Source organism: Chamaea fasciata, unplaced genomic scaffold, assembly GCF_029207755.1.
Source record: "Chamaea fasciata isolate MVZ Bird 193981 ecotype frontalis unplaced genomic scaffold, bChaFas1.0.hap1 SCAF_7, whole genome shotgun sequence".
NCBI lineage: Eukaryota > Metazoa > Chordata > Aves > Passeriformes > Sylviidae > Chamaea > Chamaea fasciata.
The window spans coordinates 9,487,096-9,512,400 of record NW_027094092.1 but is presented as its reverse complement, the minus strand read 5'-3'; the positions used below and the strand labels follow the sequence as shown (position 1 = coordinate 9,512,400).

Here is a 25,305-nt window from a genome sequence, read left to right as displayed (position 1 = left end):
ATCCCATCAAGAAATCCATCAGAAAATCAGCAGCTGACCAGTTGTGAACTTGTCAAAGTGACAAGTGGGCATGCTGACAGAGATGGCATTTGGGTTTTTTCATTGAAAAAATGCAGTGGTGGACCATGGCAGATGACTCTCAGAAATGGAAAATATTGATGTGAAAATGAAAAATGTTATCTGAATCTTTCTGACTTAGCATTTTTACTAGACCGTTATTTCCCTTTCTTTTTCCTTTTAAAAATAAAATTCTTAGATACAGAAAGAGAAATCCACGCAGCTCCCCACGTGAGTGAGAAGTTAATTCAGCTCTTCCGGAACAAAAGTGAGTTCACCTTTCTGGCCACTCTACAACAAAAGGCATCGACTTCTGGGGTTATATTGTCCATCCGAGAGTTAGAGCACAGGTAAGAGGAATTTGTTTCTCTCTCTTGCAGTAGCAACATAAAAGATGCTGAGTGCTCAGTGGTCTGTTTGAACAATGTGTTGAAATGGTAGGTGTAAAATCTAACATGCAAGTTAGAGCCTTTCTTCATGGTTTGCAATTTGCTACTTTTTCTCTAGTTCTTTTTTTGTTACTGGAGGAATTCATTATTTATGTATCCCGGTCTGTAAAATAACTTAAACAGAAAGATCAAAGCCAATGTAGTATAGATGCAATGCACTTTGGAAGTTACAAACCTTGTAATGCAATTTTCCTGACTAGTTTATTGTATGTGCTCTGGAGTTTGCTTTTTCATGAAAGTTAAACTTGCACTTTTCTTGCTCCACTATGTTGTAGAACATTATAAAAGAATACATTTTCTTTGAGATTCAACAACTAAGCTATTAAGCAATTAAGCTACTTGTGCTTTCATATAATACTGTGCATGTTTTCTTCCCAGCATAAATACACAATGATCCTATTTCATGTATGTCTCTTCCTGCCCCCCCCCCCCCCCCCCTTTTTTTTTTTTTCTGGTTTCAGTGTAGGAGGGAAAAGAGGTCTCTTTGATTATCTGTTTTAGTGGCGGACATCAGTTTGTAACAAAAAAAGATATACTTTATATTATGGTCCATAATACAGTTCCAACAATGTTTTGACGTTTCAAAGTGTGTGTTGTATCAAACAGTCTCCTATTTGTAACTTTGTGAGTGCTTCTTAAATAATTTCTTAGGTCTTGAAGGACCTTTGGGTGTAGTTTGACACATAAAAGACTAGTGCTGGTCTTTTCTGTTGTAATACAAGTAATGGGATATTCTTTGGTTGCTCCCATTTCAAATCTAATACCAGTTATTCTGCAGCATTTCTATTTAAAAAGTCCTATTGGTATGTGCCTTAATCATGTGCATGATATTCAATTGTTTGCCCAATTTCTTCTCTTTTTGTTGAGAAAGTGTATGAAGGAGAAGGCAGTGACTTCATGACCAAATTGTCAGTGATGCCTTTTGTCAGTGCAACAGCAGAGATGTCCAGATAAGACTTCCCAGTTAAGGGGAGGACGTTGCTATTTCTCTATTCTATACTTTTTTGTAACCTCTACTTTCTTATAGGTCTTTCTTTTACTTTATTCCTTTTTTCATTTTTCAGACCACTGTCTCAGTCTAGAAGAACATTGTTTTACATTATAGAGGGACCCCTCCCTCCATCTCTTCCCATTCTCCTTCTCTTACTCTGTCATTCCTTTTGCATTACTTTTCAATTTTTCCAAGCTTTTTCAGGCTGTTTGAAGTCAAGGTTAACAGGATCAGTTTGCCATGTTAAGAGTTTGTTTATTATTTTTTGAGAAAGAGGACATTGAGGATAGCCACTGAACAGAAAAATGCTGTCACATGCCTGCACTTAGCAAAATCCAAGGTCAAACTAGACAGGCAGTGGTGATTATACAATGCAAGGCACATGGATTTTTAGATATGGCATCTACTGAATGCAGCTCCTTGAGTCCTCTATTCTGACAGGCAGAAGCTTGTAGGGAGATGTGCTATGCAGGAGTAATCTTGGTTGAACAAAATACACTGTTGTTGTCCTCTCTGGCACTGAGGTTATCTGTAATATTTAAAATGATGGCATCTGCTTAAAAATACACAGAGTTGAAGGATTGCCTGCTGGTCTCAGTTAAACCTTTGTAGCTCTGTGTAGTAACTGAGGAAGTTTCAGTCTCTGTAATTCCATGCAGGAGTCAGAACAGGCCTGTCTGGTGTTGCTCTTCACTGCTGTTACTTCAGGTGGGTTACTGTGGCTATCCTTCTATTTTGGACTCACTGTGTATCCCTTAGAGCCAATGTTTGTTTCTCAGGTTGCTACTCAGACCTTGGTAAGGATCCTGCTTTCAGACCCCCAGGTCTCTGATGACAGAAATTAATAAAGTGGATGACAGTGGAGAAAGTACTTTTTAGCATGGATGAGAAGTAGAGAACAAAGATTTGGGACACTACTGAAGAGGACCCTGCTTACATTAGGTCATTGTAATAGCAGAACTTTCAGGTTGATAATTTTTGATGTTCCTCTGACAGCTCCACTCACTCTGTAGCTTTGCATGGGAACTGAAATGGGTGCAGACACATCGCAGGGCAAGCATTTTAATAATTGTTGCTCCTACTAAGCTTCTGCTAATTATCATGGTTCTGTTCTCGATGACATCCATTTTTTTGGTCAAGCTTTTTCAATTTCCCCTGTGTCTGTGAAAACAGACACTGCAAAGAGGATAATAAAGAGTGTCTTTATTTCATCAGGAGCAAGGTGTGTGGGAACGAGTGTAAGGGTACAGTTGTTACTTAACCACTATAGGTTTTGACTGTGGAAAACCCAAAAACTCTTCTCAATTTCTTCTCTTTATGCAAAATAGGAGATATTATACTTAAAGGCTTGCTTTTTTCAACTTATCAGTATACCAAAAGCAGCCAAATTAAAAGCTCAAGCCTTCAGAACACATAGGAGGTCAACAACAGGTGAAAAAAAAGAAGCTCTGTTAGCTGTGGATGCCAGACTTCATATTTCTATGGGAAATGTCTTTTTTTTGTTGTGCACAGATTTAATAGATGAGAAATGGGTGTTATTCCAAGCAGTGAAAAGTTGTGTGTATATATTCTGCTTTTTGATGGAGTGGAGATGATTGTCCTACGGTAGTAATGCATTAGAATGCCTAATTTAAATTTCATTTCTCTAGTAAGTTTTAGCAGGTTTTGGTTTTCCCATAGAATGGAGCTCTTAAATGGAGATAATAAAGTAAGACTAATACAATTTTTCTTGAAGTCAGTAATTTAGATATAGTGACAGAATATAGATATTTTGTTATTCTAAATGGATATTTTGTAGCAATATGAAATTTGCTGTTAATTTATGTCATCATTTGGTCAGGGCAATAATGACAATGTATCTTTGTTAATATTTTGTTGAATCAGTTTAATGATGATAAACATGATTTGTTTTCATGCTTCAAATGTATTAAAATAAATCTTGGAAAATGGAAATCTTAATTAATGCAGATAAATTCTAATTGGACAGTCTGATAGTTTATGCAGACTGTGTGTATAGTTATCTGGAGTACAGTGGTAAATCTGAAGATTATCACTGATTTAGGAAAGAAAATATAATAAATAATATAGGATGGACAGACATGTTACTTGGGGATGCAGAAAGTGTTTTCCTGATCAGCAAATCATGCTAGCCAATTCTTCCTCACAATAGTTTTCTGAGCTATTTTGCTCACAACCTTTGACTCTTTAGACCACTAAAACACTTAGAAAAGGCCATCAAGATATTTAAAATACCAGCCACAATGAATTCCTCATTTCAACAGTGATGTGACACAGTTTCACCTGAAGCTGTCTGCCTGCTCTGGCCTTGCATGGTCCAGAGCCCAAGAACTTAAATTAGATGGAATCAGCATTGCCTTTCAGCTGTTTAATCTCTGGGTTTGGGATATGTTGATGGTTCTTTTCCACCACTGGCCAAGATCAGCATCTGGAGAAATATGGCAAGGATGTTCAGGTACCTGTATGTGTAGGAGAAGGGAACAAAGGTGACGTTGCCCCTGATAAGGAACAGCTGTGTTAATTATCCAATTCAGCCTCATCCCTGATGAGTCACAGCTATATCCAGTAAGGGTAAGTGTGATAAAAGGGAGTGAGTTTGCTGTTAAAAAGGGGAAATCATGAAAGAGGAGGAGCCTTGATGAGGAGGGAATGAGGGGATTATGAAGAAGAGGGATCCTGGGGAGAGCAAGAGAGAATCACTGCTGTGAGGTCAGTCTGGAGCTGCAGTTAGAACCTGCTGTTGGAACCTGCAGCCACAGTCTAGCTGGGTAAAAGCCTGCAGTCAGAGTCTGCACACTGATACCTGCAGTCAGAGGCTGAAAGGGAAACCTCCAGCAGGAGCTTGCTGCAGCCAGAGTCAGTAAATGGTTGGAGTCCAGATGGCTGAGCTGCAAAGGGGAATAAACCAGGGCCCTTTTCATGCTGTGATGAACAAGACACCTGTGTTTCTGCTCATTTCTACCCTCTAACAAGAGGGCTGCTGCAACAATATTCTTTCTGAAGTGTTTCATAATGGGAGATTTCACCATGATGGAACAAAGGACCAAGTCATAAGATGATTGTTCTGAAGATTTTTCTTACAGGAAGCATTAAAAACTTTAGGTTTTCTCTCTCTCTCTTTTTTTTTTTTTTTTTTTTTTTTTTTTTTTTTTTTTTTTTAAATATGCTTATAACCTGTGTCTAGGACCTGAACTTCAGAAACTTTATGCCACGCCAAATATCTGGAAACCTGTAATCTGATTGTATTGCTATGGTGAAACAGTTTTACTGAGTTAAAAATCTGCCCCTTTGCTATGTAGCAGCAAGCTGTGTTGATATAAATATCCAGGGGGATTCTGATAAATATGCCAGGTTCATAGTGAGACTTCTATTTCTTGCAGGTCAGTTTTGGGTGGGGAGGTAAAACAGGCATGGGACTCCAGTCCATTGTTGGATATTTCCCCCCAGGTGACACTGTGAATGCCTCCTGAGGAGCAGATAGAAAGCTGTATGTTCACAAATAGCAGCTGGAAGGCTACCAGGCTGTTATATGTTTAATTAAAAACACAAAGGGGTAATGAGCTAGTTAAATTATTCACTGAAACTTAGCTGATGAAAAGAAGCCTCTGCAAGTGACTTCTGACCCTAGTAGTAAACCTGAAAAATTGGATTTACTCCCTGCTGTGTTTTAGATTATTCTCTGCAAGATGGGTATACGCATATTGGATTCCAAGATGCCCAGGATTCAGAAAGGGAAGGAAAAACTCTGCAGATGTATCCATTAACCTTTTTCTTCTAGGGTAAAGGGCACATCTTTATGAATATTTATATGTTGAATTGCTAAACTGGAAAGCTGTAAAGAGAATATAAAGATCGAGCCTTACCTCCACCCCTCTTAATGAGCTGGTGTGAAATATGTGATGCATTTACACGTTTTTTTTCCATCTCAAAAGGTCTTTAGAGATGCAAATGCATATAGAATTGTGCTCACCTGCTTGTGTTCTTGGGGTTAAAGTACACAAAAGAGTAAAGTGAAGAAGAACTGTTCTATAAATCTTCCACTGGTTTAAGCATTGTGAGAGAGCAGTTGCAACTGGAGGAGTTACCTTCCATCCCGTGGCTTCCTGCTGAGAGCAGGTGTTTTATGTACACCAGGCTGACAATTGTTGTCTCTCTGAAGCATTAACATGCTGCTCATAACCAGGTGTTGAAACGCATTCATTGGACCACGCTGGCAATTGGAGCAGAATGGCTGACAGTTTGAAACTCTTTAAACCCGAGTTTGGACAGTGCAGAAATGTTATGGTCAGCCAGGATCAGGATGTGTGGGTGCCCCAGGAGTCTGCTCCAACACGCTGAGTTATTCTGTTTGATTGGTTTATGACCCTCTGACACAGGCAGAGAGCCAGAATGTCTCACACTTACACTAAATGTAACTTTTCTGAAAACCGTCTGCTGAATTTGGGCTGCTCGTTTAGAATGTTAACTCCCCTAGTTAATAAGGCAGTAAGATGTCTACAACGTGTTATTAATGTTCATTTGCGTGGTTGATGGTAGTCTGGGTGCTGTGTGTGGTTTTTTGAGTTTTGTTTGCAGTTTTGTAACAATGCCTGTGTGCTCTCTTTGCTCCAGGCGCTGTCTCCAGAAAGGGAGAGGGGGTGGCAGTGCCTGCCTTGATGGTTGTTGGCCTGTGGGAAGCTGCCAGAGCTTGTGGCAGTGGAGCAGGGAAGGTGGAGGCTGCCTGGGACTGAGGGCATATAGATGGAGCATACATGTTCTGGGACATGAGAGAGGGCAAAGGAAAAGTTTTTGGTGGTTTTCTTTTTTTTCCCTGAGAACCTGGGGGGAATGTGTTTGTTGTCTGTTTATCCAGTGTGCAGCAAGTCAATAATTACACACTTGAGAGAGACATCAGTTACTTATTTCAGGTCTGCACAAGCCTGGGTGCTTGGTGGTCTCACACAAACCAAGCACACCAACAGGACTTCCCACATTGTTATTTGTACATGGAAGTCTTGAGTTGGTAACTTTCCAAGTACAGTTTCCAGTTTCCTCTATTACTACTGGTTAGTAGTTTCCATGCAAGTTTTGTAATCTCAGCTAACTTCTGTGCATACCCGGGGGAAGGGTCTTCGCCTGGGCAGGTGTCTTTTTGACCTCTAGGTGTGATCTCTTAATGTTAAAAATGAAATAGTTCAGCTAAGGGATGCATGGACCTTGAGTTTTTTGCCAAGTTGGCAATGTATAAATAGGCATACAAGGACATATTGATTTACTACATCCTTAGAGTTTATTAGTTCTAGGGTGGTCTTCACTAAGGGATGGTAATTGTTCCACTGATTAAGTGTGCTTTCTTGCTGATTAGAAAAGTCTTAATTAGCCAGCTTAAAGTGTCTAAAGAATACTGACCAGTCCAGACCTAAGATGATTTTGGCATATTCCACGTTTTGCAACATATGGAATTTGTCATAATGTAAGAAATCACTGAAAAGCTGCTGAATTTGAGATATTAGAGGGGAGAACCTTTCTTCTAAGGATGCCGCAGTTAGGGTAATTTGTTTTCAAATAATGTAGTTTTACTCAGGTGGCAGACCTCATTAGTTTAAAAAGCTGTTATCCTCTTGTTTTATTAAAATCTGGCATTTAGAGACTGGATTTGGGGATCCCCTGAGCTGTGCTGTTGCTGCAGTGATGAGCATAAGGGAGGGACGGACTGGGCATTTGGTTACGGCTCTGCTGGGGTCTGTCTGGTCACACAGGCAGCTCTGAGCTTCTGCACACCCACAGAGATCCCTGGGCTAATGCCAGTTCAGAGTCCCAGGTTGGCCTTAAAATGTAGCCAGCCCCCATGCAGAAAGTCCTCAGATACCAATACTTTGTGGATTGCAAATGCTTCACTGGGGAAACAAACCTTTGGCCAAGGGCTGTGGATGATGAGCCCCGTAACAACAGCTGCAGGATGTGAGTGGTGATATGTATAGGAATGAAGATTTTCTTTTGTCAGGTTACTTTTCAGTAATGTTTAGACAGTGTTTAGTGTGAGGGTGTTTTTTTGTTGTTTTTGTATGGGTTTGTTGGGGTTTTTTTTGAGGTACGATTTAATGAGTTGTAACTTCAGCTTACTCCAGCCAGACTCTTTCCTGTCCTGCTGGCTGTGTTAGCTCTGAAGCCTGCAAAGATGCTGTACTATTTTTAGGTGCAGTGTGGTAGTACCTGCTTGGTTTATTAGGACTAGGAGAGAAACCTGGCTTTTTTTTCAGACAGTAGGCAGGTTGCAGCCATGGTGAAGGTAGATTTTTAGACATGTGAAATGAAAACAAAAATACTTAAGGTCAATCCTTACAACACATGTCATGGAAATATGTAGCTGCTTTGCACCAGCTCTGACTCTAGCTGCCTTTTACCTGGCAGGCAGATGTTGGGGTTACTTTTTTCTTTATGTGATCAAAGAGGAGAGTAAATTTGTATTAGGATGACCTTTGCCTAGTTGCAGGTACACAAACACATCATAAATGCTTTATGCCTTGCAGCTTGCATGCCTGGCTGCCGTGTGTAAGATGGGTAGAACAAAAGACATAATGTTAATAAATATTCTATACTAATAGGAGGTGTCAGTGTGGGAGTGTTTATTGTTAAATGTTTCAAACTAGGCTGGTAGAACACAATTACTGTTGTCCTCAGAGTGATCTGAACAGAAAAATAAAGTCATTTAATTGTCTGGCTTTAGTTCCTTTTGCTTGAAATGAAAGGATAAGAATGTTTGGAAGAATCTCATTTGGGTAGCCAGTAGCACAGTGATGTTACACTTTCAGGCTTTTGCTTGAGAGGTTTGAAAGCGTTTAGTATTATTACATTTTGGCTATATTGGATTTGCTTGCATGGGAGGAATACTTTCGGAATAGACTAGAAGTAGGGTAGGTGATGCAATACATGGGATTCGGCTTTTGTGTTTCCCTTTGTTGAAAGTTAATCTGATTTTTAGCAACAGATTTCATTGTCACAGGTAATGCTTCTGTTCAGGACACCTTTTTTGCTACCCAGTGTGAGTCTGACTTTGGTGATATCAGTGTGTAATCTCTGCCACGGCAGTGAGTCTTTAACGCCCCATAAGTGACGATTTGCCATGGATGGATTTGCTGTGCAGCCTCTGGCTCTCTCTTTATTTAAACCAGTGATAAAAAGTAGCTTTGGATGGTTTGTAAATATTGTGAAAGATGACGTTCACTTTCCTGATGAAATTTAAAAGGTTTAATAGCAGGCAAGAGGAGACAGAGATAATAAAGCAAAGGGTTAAAGGCCGGGTGCTTGGCATTCAGCCAAGAGCACACCTGCTATTTTGGAGACACTCCTTAAATACCTTTTCTGTTGCATATTCATAAATCATTATGCATATTCATACTTTCCCACAAACTGGTTTACATATTCCAGGCACTGTTTAGCATGGCCCCTCCTTGGGTCTGCCTTTTTAGAGCATGCGTGTTTCTTGGCTGTGGTTTTAGTCCATTCTTCTTACCATTTCCAGTTTGGGCCTTGATCCATGCTTTCAACAGATGGTAGGTGTTGACAATTGGCATGTCAGCAGTAGGGTCCCCATCATATGTTCACTGGATGTTACCCCAACCAAGCAGACAGTTCAAGCATACTATATCAGCTATCACCACCATGCCTAATTTTTGCTAATAGCAGAAATAAAAACTACATCCGTACAGCAAAGCCATTTTAACGTTATACATGTAGCCTTCATTTTAATACTTCATCTTAGTACATCTTAATCTTATTGTTGGCAAAAAGCCAGCAATATGATATGTATTTATAACAGTATGGATGTTAAGGAAGCTCCCCTGTCTTACCATCCAGGGGCACTTTGGCAGTGACAGTGGCACCACACGAGGTTCTCACTGCACCAAATGTGTTCCTCAAGATGCACATGCAGCCGAGGAGTAGATCTGTGCACTTGAGCGTGTTGAGAGCATTTCTTCAAAATCCAGTGTTTTTCACCATGCTTAATGTTTCAGAGCTTGGGATCTCGCCCTGTCACTTTATAGTAACTAGAGTACAAGAACAGTGCCTGTGGAAGTGACTGAAATATTTGCCTTGACAGCTGTAACTTGTTCTGGTTTTGCATCTGCACAGAGCCGTGGTGACAACTGCAAAGTGAGTGTTTCCTTTTGTTTGAAGAGATTCATCTTTTCTTTCAGAGGCACGGCTTTTTCTCACCATGGCTTCATCACTGACAAGGGTGGTGCCTTGGGCAGGTGCCTGCCAGCTTATCTGCAGCACAGTGCCCAGTGCCTGCTCTTGGCCTGGTTTGCCTTGTACTAAGGGCTGCTAAAACAAGATTTCAGTCACTTTCATGTCATTGTCCAGGCTGAGCCACTTGGCAGCACACCCAACACAGTGTTTCCCACTGTGCACACAGACTCACTTGGTGGTGAGGAACAGCAAAACGCCAAAGGAGTAATGGCCTGTGATTCATCACAGAATCCTTGTAGGCTGAAAATCCTGAAATCTCTGTGATAATGGGTGCAGATTTTTTGCCTGTCTCTACATCAATAAGTGTGTCTACAAAGATGGTTAAGCACAGTCTTGCCTGAAGCCATTTTTATCATGAAGTAGTAGGATGCTATTGTAAAATGAAAAAGCTATGTGTGCAAACAAGTCCAAAAAGACTGATTTTTTTCAGAAGCTTGTTGAACTTACATCAAAATGACTGATCTCTAGGCTTTTCCTGAATTTGCATTGTTATTGAAAAAATTTTAAAAACGTGCCTTGGCCAGACTCAAATATATTTTCCAGAAGTTTCTGTGCAGTAACAGTCTGATTTTTATGGCAGCAGTTTTCTTCCCATCATTTGGGAGGCGTGACATTGTAGTGCTGCTGTGGCACGTGCAAGGTGGATGGGGCTTCCATCCTTGAGCTCCTGTGGTTTTGTGACCTTCTCCCATTCAATGTGAAGCAGATGCACAATGTTTTGACTAGATGGCAACCCCGAGTTTGTACATATTTGCAGGGATGCCATCTGTGCCTGCTGCTTTGCCCTGGGACATCTGTTCAGTAGCTCTAAGAGCATCTGCTGTAAGTGCTGGTGCTGCTCCTTGAAAGAGGCTGTGGGGCTTCATCTGGCACTTGATCAGGGATGGTGGAAGTTGTAAAGTCAGAATGATAACTCTGCTTTATTTATGTTTAAATGTGATAAGGAGGAAGGTTGCCAGAATTGAATGCAAAAAGTAGTCGTGCTTTAGTTCATAGAGCTCTCACAGGAACGTTTAATCTGCGTACCTGATTGTGCTGCTGTCTTCATTGTGGGATGTTTTAGTGTTTGGTGATAGGCATTGGGTTGGTGAAGTTCAGGAAATAAAGTGCTGTGTGCCCTAAGGAAGGTCTGCAGGACACCAGTCCCACAATTCTTCTTGGGGCCCTGTCATGGGATCTGTAGTCTGAGCTGTCCTTCCTTTGGCCACTCACAGAATCTAATAGCAGGAAAAACCTTTGAATGGAACATGGTGGTGTTTGCCACAGGGTTAGATCACTTCTGTGGGTTGGGATGATGAATAGGTGAATATAATTCTTTAATGCAGATGGTGGATTAAACCAACTCCCCTTATAGAAATACTCTGCTTCAGGTGTTGTACATGTTCGTATTTAATGTTCATAGTGACTTTTCCAATTTTTTTTAGTCATTACATCCACAGCAGATGTTTTCAATGGAAAGTATACTTTTAGGAACCTTTCTCTCCAGATCTGGAAGTGAAATGAGCAGTCAAATGTGTGGTTTAGTCACTATAGTGGCGGCTTAAAGAAAGGGGAAGAAAAAACAATCATTAAACGTAACTGTGTCAAGCTTTATCCTCTCCAAATGACATTTTTGTGTGAGGTACGTAGGGGTTGCAAAAACTGTCAGAAAGAATTGTAAAATATCTTGAATCAATTGTGGAATAATACTGTCCTTCTGGAAAGCACATTGCATGACCTTGAAATATCCCAACTTTTTTTGATGTGCATAAAATCAGTCTGAATTTAGCAATGTTTTTCTCTTATACATTGGGATTTGAATGAGAGACTGCAGATAGCCCTATAAAAAGCCTTTAAATTCTATAATTGTACGAAAGAAGCCAGCAGTAATTTACATGCTTATCAAATAGGGAAATTCTACTAGTGGGAGAATTTCAGCCAAGGTCAGATAGCACTGCTGTTCCATAAAAAATAAGCTTTCTTAATGCATGTGTTCTGAGATCTTCATCTGTCAAAATAGGTGTTAACTTCTTATCATCCCTTACTTAAAATATATGGAAGTATAAATTGTTGCTAAGAAATAACAAACAAAGGAAGAGACCATCACTCTAAGTGCTGAGAAGTTGACAAGGAGATTACTGTCTCACACCTTTCTTCCTTGAAAAAGGTCTGCAGGAGGGTAGCAGGGCCCTGCCTGTAGGACAGGTTGACACAGGCTTCATGCAGAATCAGAGATTGGCAGCACAATACTCAGAGCTCTCTCTCTTGGGCTTTCAGGATGGATTTCATGGCAGCACTGAAAGTTCACACTGAATCATGAAACATATATTCAGATGGTCCCAGATGTTGTAATCTTTTCAGGAATCCTGTTTCATTTCAATCTTATGGATTTTCTTTTAGCTCCTGACAAAATACTGGGAAGTATCTTCAAAACACCTATTAGAGATCAGTTCATTTTCCTGCCTCTTGTATGGTAGCTTCTATTAATTTCCCCCCTCCTCATTTTTACCTGTTTTATCGTAGATAAAAAAATTGTACAATGGCATTTGAAATTGAAGATGAGATAGTGATTTTAAAAGGGAAAAAAAATCCGTTTATTTCCTCTGGCTTTACTAATTATTTTCTCACTCGTTGATGATTACTTGGCTGAGTCTGTTTTTCCCCTCATTTCCATTCCCCAATTTGCAGGTTAGAACTCTGAAACAGAGCAGGTGCACTTATTTCCAGGAGTGAATGGCCTTTGTGCCATGGCTTTGGAAGAAGCTTCTTTCCCCCAGAGTCTAGTGGAAGGAGGAAAGAGAAGATATTTGCTACTGTGAAAACTGTTTGCATGTGACTTATATTCCGGTAGAGAAAAGAGGACTTCTGAACTGAGAACATTATGAAGTGTTTGTGTGATCAAGGTCTCAGTGTGAATTTCTGCATCTTAAAAAAAGAAAGAATCAATGCAAGAATGTTGGTTTATGTTGCCTTTTGCTTTTCAAATGACAGCGAGAGATGTGTTGGGGTAACCCAGCCAGTTTCTGCTGTTGGGATTCTGTTGACTGATGTTTCTCTGAGTGTAACTGTTTGTGATTTGCACTTGTTGAAGGTGATGAAGAATAGGTGCAAAATATTCCTGCTGTCACCTTCCTTTTCCTGCCACTGAAGGAGTCAAACATGGTGTTTAATACAATCCTGTGGCACTTACTGCATTAGGTGCACATATATAAAAATGTTAGCACTGGCTATTACAGGAAATTTTAAGTAATCTGTTCTGTACTATACAAATTAGTCAGGAGATTGACAACAAGCTCGATGCCTAAGCTGCAAGCTGTTCTCAGTCCTGAGGTAACTATTGACACTAAAGCTTGTCAAGTGAGAAGCTTTGCAATTCCCTGTGCTGTACAAATAATAGAGCACAGATGTGATTAAGTGCAGTATCTGACTGACCTTTCCAGGGCTGCACTGTTGCCTTTACATTAACAAAGAAATCATTGTGTGGTGAGTGATCAGCTCTGTGGCTATTGGAGAATATGAAGAATGACCTCAAGAAGCAATTTGCTTCCTGCAACAGGAGATGGTCTTGTTTTTGGGTTCATAAGCCTCTGTGATCAACCATATATCTCTACATCTTTACCTATATGTATATACACAGAAATACTTCGTGTGTGAGGTACTGGAATGTACTTCACTTCTCCCTCTTTTGTTGTTTTTTTTTTTTTGTTTTTTTTTTTTTTGTTTTTTTTTTTTGTTTTTTTTAGTTTTCTGTCTCACTTTCTTTTTGTGCTGTGACAGCAGATGGAAATTACAAAATACTAAGTGTAACATCACTAACAGTACTTGTGCTAGTGCTTTTCTGGCTTGGGAACACCAGCAGCAGTATCTTCTGGATATTGACTATATTGTTACTGAGCATCAAAATAATAAATCTTCTCCAGATTTTGTGTGAATGTAATTTATGTATTTTAGTGGGTGTTGGCTGTAGGTAATCAACATTCTGCTCTACTATTTAGAAAACCCCTCTTTCTCTGCCCTCCTTGTGCCAGTTCTTTCACAACACCAGCCTGATTTTTTTTTCCCACTATGTACTGCCTGTATTTTGTTTATACCTATGCCTGCTGTGTTTTTATTCAGCGTTGGTTTTACCTTTACCTCCTTATGTTTTTTACTTTGTCGCTTGAGCCTTTGGTTCATGTGACCCAATAATGCTTTTATGTTGCATGAAAAATATGATGGCAAGGCATTGGCAAGGTGGAGGAGGGCTTGAATTTCACTTTTGGTGAAGGCCTACTGTCTCTGTGTTCCCCTTCCCAGCCTGTTGTGATGTCCTGCACATGTTTCCAGCTAGTGTTTTATCACCTGTTTCCTCCCAAGGAGCTCTTTCCCAGTTACATTGAAAACCCTCAGCTTCATTGGTAAGATCTAATCCTGAAGAAGCGCACAGTCCCCATGTAGTGCTTGTGCACACAGGCTGTTAGGGCCTGTGTCCTGCCAAGCAGTGTAAACGGCTGATGCAGAAATGAAAACTGGCACTCCAATATTTATTGGTTTGTGTTGTGTTTATTTTTTGGAAGTGGATTTCATTACTGTAGTCTTTCCCACCCTACCCCAAATCAGTGCCTATCTCTCAAATGCCGTATTAAATTGGTGTTGGCCAACAGGGAAAAACATAACACTGTGGAGGTAGATGGGGCAAAGGACTATCTGGACAATCTAATATCTTCACTTTCTTGCAGAGCTATTTCTACTATAAAGGGAGGTCTACATCACCTGTTTCTATATACACAGCTTCATTTTAGCAGGAAAAAGATTTGTTATGATGCAAATACTTGGTGAAGTCCAAGAGAAGACTTCACAATTTATACTGTCAGTGTATAAATTCATCCTAGAGAATGAACTGGCTCTCCCCACAGCCTTTTGAGGCCAGTTAATAGCCACACTTGATTAACTCTCCAAATCTCCTGACAGCTGTATGAAGGTTTTGATTGTTGGATGGTTTATGCCAGGTGTGGAGACACCTAATCCAGCCAGAAGGTTTTGTCCTTTCCTTGTAGAGCTGAATGATCATGGCAGTAACAATAAAAGTCAGAAAATGAGTTAAGCACAATTGCATGTGGGGAAGTCCTATAAATAAACAGTTGTGGTTTTTTTGACTGGGTTTGCAAGTAGTAAATACAAATTTAATGATTACCTGGTGGTTTCTTACCTTAATGGCTTTTTATTTGTTTCGGGTTGTGATATATGTACTGTTCTTTATTTTTCAATTTCTTACAAAGCCTGCAGTCATACAAAATATTTTGGTGAAAAGAGTAAGGCTTGGCTTCTTGCAGTTTCCTATGAATGAAATGAGGACTTCAGGAGGAGCCCAGGACTGGGCTTATAAGTGGTACTTTGCACTGTTTTCATGTAATTAGTATTGCTGGTTTTGTACTGCTCTGAATGTATAGCCTTGTCCTTCTACTTCTTTTAAAAAAAATTAATTAGCAGCTAATTATTCTGAGTAACCTCTTTAGCTTGTGGTTTTTGCTTAAACAAGTCTCATCAGTTAAAGAAGAAAGTGCTGGAGACAGTGGTTATATCCAGAAGGGAAACTGATCCTTCTTCATGTTTTCCATGCAGCTATTTTGAGCTGGAGAGCAGTGGCCTGCGGGATGAGATCAGGTTCCACTATAGGTTTAATGGGAAGATGAGGACGGAGGTATTCCCGTACCGCCTGGCAGATGGACAGTGGCACAGGGTTGCTGTGTCACTCAGTGCATCCCACCTTCTGCTCCATGTGGACTGCAACAGGTAAAGCAAATGTCTTCTGTAAATTTGTGTGTCTTTAAAAAATAATCTCTGGTTATGGGAGTAAAATTGGTAAAGAAGATTTTTTTTTTTTCTTATAAATGCCTCATTCAAAAGGCACACTAAACTGCTGTGGGATAAGGAAAGGAAAACAAAGTATTAAAGTGGAACAATTCATTGTGATTATGAACAAATGTGGGAAAGGTTGATTGCTGATGGGGGAGTATTAAATGCATCTCTGTAGTTTAGGCAGTAGCTGATGTTACGTTTGCCAGTGATTGCATTTAAGTGTGATGGATGGGTGGGATGCAGTCTGTTCTGTTGTGAACTGCTTCACTCTGCATACCTGGGAACTTCAAGAGTAGATAGATGCATCAGAGACTCTTTAATTTTATTTTGCATAATCAAACAATGTATTTTTCACTGATTTTTTTCCATGTGCTGCCCCATTTGGGAACTTCTGAGAAACCTGGAAGCTTCTTTTTGCATGACTGGAACCAGTGCTTTTTATTTTCTGAAGGGTATTCTGTCTTTTCCCTTAGAAGTAGTGAGGGCTGCGAGGTGGCATATTGCCAGGATTTCAGGGAATGAAAACCGGCAAAGCTAGAATCTCTCTTGCTTTGGGACTTGATCTCACAGTGTATTGTAGACTTCAGACTTGTTGGCTGATGAGGAAATTCAGAGAGCTTGAAAATGGGACTTTCATAATAGTCTTTATGAATGAGGAAAACAAACCATTACTTTTGTACCTTATTGCACTGAAATGAATGAAAAAAAAATGTTCAGTGAGAGGATCAGCATATGAATTTTGGTATTGTGGCACTTAAATGGATTGGGTGATGGTAGCAGATATTTTTTTTGGAAGTCTTCATTTTGTTCAGAGAGGCAGAATAAAGTTAGATGAGTATTATGGGAGTATGCAGTTATTGGAACATTTGAAAAAGTTTGAATTTTGACCTAAGTAATTATAAGATACTGTTTTGAGAGGAATGTTACAACCATTTTCTGCAACTCCATTAACTACTGAAAAGTCTAATCTGAAGGAATGTTGCTTGTTGGACATTATTTGGACCTTAGAAGCAATTAAATGCTGAGAGTAATTTTAATTTCATTGAGGCATGAAATCTACAGTTTGCAAAAATTCTCTTCATTTCAGTCATTTGATTTATTTATGTTCCCATTATTTATCTGTTATTTATTTGCTTTCAACAGAATGCTCTCTCTTTTTTTTTGTTTATTGACATACTGCGTTTTGGGACAGGTTCTTCGTTATCTACTTTGAAATATATGTATATATTTATGGACAGCAGATGTGTTTTGGGAAGACCCTCTTTAGCAGATTGTTTAGCTGGCTGCTTTCTGGCACAGAATGTAAAATGAAGAAAACACAAAACGACTGCCAGGGGCAGAATTCTATCCAGGGACAGGAGAACTGCACAGAATCGTGGCTGTGACCTGATTTTCTTTACGGTAACAGGCAGGAATAGATAAATACAATTATGGAATGAGCTGTGCTGTCATATGAGGTGACAAATATGTCCAGCCATCTCTGTCAGGTAGCCCTAAGCAGGGCTGATCCATCTAACCATGTCCCGTAAGGTGGTACATCCTAAGGTTGCTTCCAGCATAAATCCATACTGAGATGTCTCTATTTGGCTGTGTATTGTAGTGTTTTATGACACCTCCTGTGGAAGAGTAATGAGCATAGTTCTGAAAGTATGACTTGAGGACAGATCATAATAGGAGTTTAAATGAGAGGGAAAAAAAAAAAAGGAAGTCGCTAAGTTCCTGAGTCAGCTGTAGCATCACTGTTCAGTTTAATTGGAGAATTTTGTGAATGCTGGTGTTAATTTGGTTATATCTTAACCCTTTATATCTTTGCACTTGGAAAAGGAGTCAAAATCTTGTTCCTCTTGGAATTTTCTTATGACAGTGCAATAAATGTTGAAGCTGTGGAAATGAAGAGCAAGTCAATGAGGGGTACTTCTGAGCACTACTGAAAACCCTTGGCCTTCTTCATGTTGGTGTTAGGAAGCTGCAGCTGAAAGTGCGATCAGAGTCCAGCGTGAAGCGCTGTGGACTTTATGTGTAAATGTCACTATTTTGGGCTGGTGTGGTGTCTGGCCCTTGGCTGAGTTCAGGACGATGAGAAGTGATGCTTCTGCAGACTTGAATGAACAAGAGGAAACTGGATATGAATGCAGTCAGTGTGTTCACCTGTCCCACCTCCTGCAGAGGTTTGGTGTCATCAGAACAGGAATTTAGCTTCCTGTGTACCTGTCTAGTTAAAGAAATTCTCAGCTTTTTGTTTACTGTTTTTGCCAGCAAAACAAAAAGGGAAAAGAGAAGAAATTGACTGCCAAAATGAATGCCTTGAATTTCTGCTGTATTTCTTTAGGGGGTTGCAACATCGCTTCCTTACAGACAGGCCTGAATTTGCATAAATGCATTACTTCTCTTTTTTAGGGTTGTGGTAATATGTTATATATTTGGAAGGCTATTGTGAGCGAAGGATTTGTGAATGCAGTGTTACCAAAATTAATCTGTACCTGAGAGTGAATTGCAAGTGTTTGCATTGGGAAGAATATCCAGTCCCAACACCTAGTTTTGCTGCAGGGTTCATACTGGGATACCCAAAGCTAGTCTCTGGCTTCCAGGAACTGCAGCTGATCAGAAAGCATTGGAGAAGAAACTTATCTGTTTAATTTGTAAACAGAAAGTCAAATCTACTTTTCCTCTTCCCAGCCCTATCACCCACATTACTCTGATTTGTAAAAATTGCTTTGACATTTGTGCTTGATTATCTTTTGGATTCAATTCAAAGTCAGCTTTGTTTTTCAGACCTGGGTAGGCTAGGGGAAAGTACTTGGGAACTAGCAAAGACCTGTAGTGCTTTAAAGCATCACCTTTAAAGCAGTGCAATTGTCTCTGTTCTAATGAGGTGTCATATGGAGGGGGAAGCATCTGTATCAAAGGATATTTGCCCAAGTCCTTTTGAAATCAGCTCCTGCTGCATCTCACTGGCTCCTTTTAGTGCTCCTTCAAGAGCAAGGAGTGGGAATTGTAGCTTAGTTTGATGTTAGAGCTTGGAACTGCTGACTCTAGAATAATGGAATGATTTGGGTTGGAAGGGAATTGAAAAATGATCTTGTTCCAATCACTTGCCGCGGGCAGGGACACCTTCCACTATCCAAGGTTGCTCCAAGCCCTGTCCAGCCTGGCCTTGGACATTTCCAGGGATCCAGGGGCAGCCACAGCTTGTCTGGGCAGCCTGTGCCACAACACAGAGAAGAATTTCTTCCTATTATCTAATCTAAACCCACCCACTTTGATTTGAAACCATTCCCCCTTGTCCTGTCACTCTGTTTCCTTGTCCAAAGTCCCTCTCCAGCTCTCTTGTGGCCCCTCTAGGTACTGGAAGGTGCTAGAAGGTCATCTGAGCAAGGAGCCTTTTCAAGGCTGAACAGCCCCAAATTTCTCAGCCCATCTTCATGGGAGAGAAAAAAGATACCTTAAACTCCAGACTGGAAACCTGTTGAATGTCACTGGACTCTCCTCAGTGACTTAAAGAGCTTTTGAGCTGGGCCTAGATTGTAACCTCTAGCCAGGGATGGGTCTCAGAAAGCTGACATGAGAAGCCACTTGCTAACATGCTTTTAACATTCTAGTAATGTTCTGAGAGCTTAGAAAAATGAAAAGACTGCATTAATTATAAATGTACTAACTGATGCACAAGTAAAACCTGTGCTCAAAGTGACATGGTGATTTTTGGTAGGATCCATGCCTCCCTTCTCTAGGCAAAAAGAGGTTGTCAGGGATTTTTTTGGTGAATGCTTGGATTCAGCTAGAGCAACTGCGTCACTGTCCTTAAATAACCTGTAATACTAATAGATATTTACATATATGTATGTATGATCAAATTAACTCTGCCATGCTTCTTCGCAGATTGGGCCTCTGTTCATACCTGTGCTGTTGGGAGATTTGCAACCCCAAGAGGCTGTCAAGTCCTTCAAGATCTCATGTTTGTCTTCTCTGGGAATTAGTTTCAGCTGTACTTTTTCAGTCTGTATTTTTTCCCATGGCACCTGACTGTCCAATGGGATGCTTGTCCCCTATGACAGTAGCTGCACAGAAATATGTTGCATTTAATGGTGTTGAGGAGAGTGAGGGAATAGCATAGAGCCTACAATTTAGGACATGGCAGGTACTGTATCAAAATGTATTTATTGACAGTCTATTTGCAAAATAGAAATTCCAAGTTGTTCTCAGTGTAGCTGAATAATCCGGAGGGGTAAGCCTGAAAGGATGTTTTTTTTGGGTTTTTTTTGTGTGTGTGTGTGTTTTTTTTTGTTGTTGTTTTTTTTTTTGTTTTTTTTTGTTTGTTTGGTTTTTTTGTTTGTTTTATTTATCATCAGCCATTTTGCTACAAAGGTACTCACCTATTCAGACAGTATTCCTATTCCTTTACTTGAACTCTGTGGGCATAGAAGGGAAAGAAGGGTGCTTTGATGAAAAAATTAGTGTTCTTTCAGTGAAAATCTGTGCTGGAGTGCCTTTTGCTGTGAATACAGCCTGTGATTTTGATGGACACTCTTAGCTGTTTGATGGAGGGGGTTGGTATGAGCATAAGAGAATAGATTATGAAACTGGAGCAGGCTTGGAAGTAGTCTCCAACTGAAAAAACATGTTGTCTGCTTCTTTTTTGTTAGAACAGCGCATTAGGGAATAAAAAATGCATGAGCAGTGAGAACTTTTTAATTGGAAAAATAAATAAATTAAAGTAACATCCTCCAAATATGGGAATCCAAGACCTCTGAGTTCTTATAAATAAGATATTCTGGCTGCCAACCTGAGGTTTTTAACTGATCTAAACAAAGTTCTGTGACTTTAAATAAAGTGTAATAAATTTAAAGAAGGTTAAGGGATGTATTTAAAAGGGGGATTTGCTGCTTTGGTTACTGTAAGACACTTTCTTTTGAGAGGGAAAATGGTGTGGTGGCAGTGCTATGCAGCTAGGTAATTTAGTCTCGCTATTTGAATATTTGAATACGAGTTTGTGACCCAGATTGCTTCTCTGCTTTCCAAGCTGTAGCAGAAGCTGTCAGGGAAGTGGTTACTTGGTGGTGGTGTAATTGTGCATTATGGGTGCACCCAACTTCAGATCTGTGATATTGTGGACTAGAAGTTAATTTTCACATACCAGTTTTCCCTTTTGTTTGGCAGAAAGGCTGTAAAATGTTTGGGGTGAGAGACATCTCCAGCTGGCATAGCACATCAGCTGCCATCAGTCTCTATCATTACTTTTCCTGCAGTTAACTGCAAGGAAATGTTGAGGATACAGTCAGCGTTATTTTCTTTTTAAGGAAGCTTTTAAATAGCCAGGGTTTTTCACTGAATAGCTAATGCATCAGCAGAATGGTAGTATGGGTGTGGCCAAAGACTGAATGATATATTTTAATCCACTCCCCAATTAGGATGAAAATTTATTTTTTTTTTAAATCCCAAAAAAGTCATTTGAACTGCTTTGTATACTGCATTGAGAGAATTGTGAGAATGCATGAGTATTTATGGAAGTGCTGAAAAGGTAGCAGGGAAAAAAATGGTAACAATCCATATCTGTGCCTGCCTTTGCCCCTTGGACCACCCCTAGAAGGCAGAAATCACTTGTACAAGTACTGGGGTACCGAGCTTCAGCAGAGAGGCCTCACACAGCTCCTGCTCAGCATGAAATCTGCTTTGGGCTCCTTTCAGGAGCTGATCCAGGTGCTGCTGGTGTCAGTAGAAGAGGAGCAGAAGTCATTCTCCAGCACTTTGTCTTCCATCGGAGCTTGAGGCAGAGTTTTAGGGATCCGTGGAGCCAGGGTTTGGTACCTGCAAAGTCTTGAATATAGACTCAGCAATGGTTTTGGTCCCCCTCTCCCCCCCCCCCCCCCAGTCAGTACTGGGGACTTGTGATGCTTTCTGGTGGAGTGTGAATGTTGGTAGACAGGTTGATGGCTTCAGCAGGACAGGAATATTGTGTTGTGATTTACCACTGGCATCTTGCATTCCTTGTATTTTCATCCTCTGGGTGTGTCAGAGGGAGAGGATGGATAATGGTAGAGGGAATTTTTCTATTAATTTTTTTTCAGGAGAACCTGTTACTTGGCTCTATTCTCTTTTTATTTGTTGGTGTGGGAGTCATATGGACAGAGAGGTGATCATAGTAATTTAAGAGTCAACCGGATAAAGCAAATGTTTTGATCTTTTTCCTTTCAGGTTGTAAAAACAATTATCTTGCTCTAGTCATGCAGATTAACTGAGATCTAAGAAATAAACTGACTCTTCCACTTGAAGTGGTTAGCTTAACTCTGGTGTTCAGAACTACAAGTCACATAGGATAATACTGGAGCTGAATTGAGAAAATGATAGCATAATTCTAGTTAAATACTTTTGTAAAAACATTAGATGTCTGCCACAGAGCAGGTGAGAGCCCCTCTGAACTATTCAACAACAGACTTGAGACCTGAGTCTTCATGTAGCAAATAGTACAGAGCCTTTCTAAAAGATCTGAAACCTCCTGAGTGTGGTGGGGCTTGAGAGGGTGACAGCAAACAGGGTTGAGTCTGCTGAGGTCTCTGAAACAGGCCCAGAGTTTCATGAAGTGGATTAATACTTGAGGTGTCTCTCTTTGGCAGTTTAGCACAGTTACCCAGAAGGTAATTACTTTATGAACCCAGTCTTTACAAAATCCTCAAGTTGGCTGCAGGGAGGTGGAGACTGCTTGGTTGCATTTCTTAATATCCCCAAACCTGACAGTTCTCATTATTTTGTGATTTGGTGGCAGAAAATTGACAGCACCCTTAAGGGCAGTGGTGCAGGGTCAGTCACGTTTGTCCCTTGGGTGTGAGGAGCTGGGACCATATAGGGTCCTCAGAGGTGGAAAGTGTCAAGGCTTGGAAACCCCGAGTGGGGCTCTGGGGTGCTGGGCAGTGGCTCGGGTCTCACTGCAGCAGTGGTGTATGAACAGGACCAGCAGCTCTGTGGTGTTTGGGTGGTCCTGCAGGGGAAGGGAGTCAGGCAGTGTTGGAACCCTGGGCACTGAGAATTTCAGACTTTCTGTGCTGACAGGCACTGGCCCCCAAGAAAACACTGCGTTTCACCTGAGGCTGTGGAGAAGGCTTTCAGAATTGAGTGACAGCACTGGAATTATGGTGTGTAGTAATATCACATGTGGGTAACGTGTAACGTGTAATATCACATGGTGGAAAACTTAGAGTTTAAGGGTTTAGAATACAGGAATATATATATACAAAGCAAGATGGAGGTTTTAGGGCAGAAGCCAGTCCTTCTTTTTCACCTTCTTCTTCATGGGTCTGGATGGTATTTTGTAATTGGATAGAAAAGTCCACATTGTGGGCCATGGGTGGTTGGTTATTGGGTTAAAAGTAAAAATGTTTTCAGTGTCATTTCTTAATTGGACAAGTTTATCCTTAAAAGTCCTTGTAGAGAGAGAGATAGAGGCCTTTTTTGACTTTGTTAGCTAGAACTCACAGCTTGTGAGACTGTACTATAGATAAGAATTAATAAACATCTGAGTCTGAACATGAATACTGTCTCTCGAGCATTTAATCCTGGCTCTGACAGAAAAGAGGATAAAAGAGCAACAAAGGCAGGCTCTGTGCTGGGCATGGGGACAGCAGAGTTCCTGGTTCAGTGCTGTGGGTGTGAGCTGCTTGCCCCAGCTGAGGGAATGGCAAAGGCAGTCCAGTCTTGTGCTTCAGAAGGTGAGGTGTTTCTGCCAGTTGAGGAATACTCCATTTCTACACAGCTAAGTGTTTAGTGGTCTGGTTGGTGTAGCTTTTTGGTGGTGTGGGGGTTTTTTTTTTGTTTGTTTGTTTTTTTTTTTTTTTTTTTTTTTTTTAATGGGGAAAAAAATCAGATATTAGCATCTGCTTCCACTTTAAATATTTTAATGACGTGAAGTGTAATCTGTATGACCAATGGAATGATACGTGGAAGAATCAGTAAGGAGGAAGATGGTAGTTTGATCCTTGGTACAGGAGTAAGGTAATGTGCAATGTCCAGTCCTGTAACTTGTCCTTGTATCTGAGGCCAGGCAGTAAATGAAATAATCAGCGGAAACTGCATTACTTGATTGGGCTGCGGTTTTAGTGGCATCCTCTTCAGGACATCAATAGTGAAAGGAGGTAACTAATAACTACCACTGTGCCAACTAAGGCAACTTGGACTTTTTCAGCCCAAGCTGAATTTCTCTCTGTCACACCAGCTACTTACCTTAAACTTGTCTGAAAGATGTGCCATGCAGTATCCCTGGGGGACAGCCCAGTGCAGCCTGCAGTGAGAACTCTCATTGACTTGAGCAGTACCAAGCTTTCACCTCCCCTGTGTGTCAGATGTTGTGAGAAATGTGCTGTCCCTGCAGAGTGCTTTTCTGCCTGTTTGCTGGCAGTTTCCATCTAAATTTAATTTTAGAACCAATATAATGGCTTGTTCTATGTTTGCTGTCTCTTTCATCCACCTCCCCAGTCATGGCCAATTAGTTATTTGTGGAGAGAATGTAATATTATCTTTCAAACAACCAAGACTAAACCAGACAGTTGGAAAACACCATGGGATAAGGGAGATGTGGGTTATTGGATTAACCTGCAGGAAGAACTGAGGAACAGGGGATGAGGACATGGAATTAGTGTTACAGAGACAGTGTCTAATGGGGAGGAAGAGTGGCAGCTCCAGGGAGAGCCCAGTGCCTTTGCACAGTGCTGAGACAACACCAGGGGCAGGGCCGTGGCACGAGTGTGGCAGCGAAGGCAAAGCCTGCAGTCCTCAGCCTGCAGCTGCCTTCTGTCACTGCAGCAAATTGGCTCTGGAATATGGATGAGGTTATTTTATGATTACATACAAATCCTCCAGTGATGACATGAACCCCTTGATGAGATGATCCTGTGACAAGATACCCTGTGAAGCAATTAACTTCTCAGCAGATGTTTTTGAAAGGGGGGAAGAAGCTATTTAGTAGAAAGGTTTCTTGTGGCTGGCTGAATTCTAAATTTATCTTTTGTAGCAGTGCAGAAAGAGTTGAAATCAAAAGCCTTGTTCTTCTCACAATTGCTCCTATCTTATTGTACTAGATAAATCAACTTTGGAGTTAAGAAGAGCCTGAGACAAAGGAAAGGCAAAGGCTGCATATGTTCTGTGAAGAGGGGCTGTTCCAAAGCTGTAAAAGCTTATCATGTCTCATGTTCTGCTGTAACTACCAGAGTGGAGATCTGTGTGCTGCAGGTCTTGGACTGGGAGCCAGCATATCCCTCTGTGTGGCAGGCAGATGGAATAGAAGCAGGGTTTTAGAACTGCCTGTTCTTACTCAATAAATGCCTCATGAAAAAGTAGTCTTAGATTTTTTTAAATTTATTTTTTTCATGACAAAATAGAGGTGGCATAAGACATTTAATCATGGTTTTACCTTTTTATTCGGATAACATTTTGTTTTAGGGTTCGTTTTGCTGCAAGACCTTTGTGCACATTTTGATGCGCATTCTTCTTCTTTTGCTTTCTGATTGTAAGATAGGCTTAAGTGGCTACTGCTTGTTTCACAGATATTCTAATACAGTTTTTTTATCTCAAATGTATCTTGCTCTAAGTGTTTCTCGTTTAATTTGTGGGAGAGGAGTTTTTCTTCTTTTTACATCTTGAAAGAACCCATTGAATTAATTTCTTCCTCTTATTTCTAGAATCTGCTTTTAATTGCTCAGACTTGTTTTGATGATATTTTACATCTGGGATGTACTCTGAACACTTGGTTCATCTGAG

General features: G+C 40.5%; 1 protein-coding gene across 8 annotated transcripts in view; it reads left to right on the top strand.

Moving 5' to 3' along the window:
• NELL1 (neural EGFL like 1) overlaps positions 1-25,305 on the top strand; it is a 305,479-nt gene that overhangs the window by 27,418 nt on the left and 252,756 nt on the right. For 7 of the 8 annotated variants that reach the window (XM_066187494.1, XM_066187495.1, XM_066187497.1 and 4 more), the window contains exons 3-4: positions 257-407; positions 15,328-15,498. In XM_066187494.1, the coding sequence (XP_066043591.1) occupies positions 257-407; positions 15,328-15,498 (322 nt within the window). Of the gene's footprint in view, positions 1-256; positions 408-4,135; positions 4,225-15,327; positions 15,499-25,305 lie in introns of those variants that run through there. The other variant, XM_066187500.1, reaches the window with a different exon arrangement.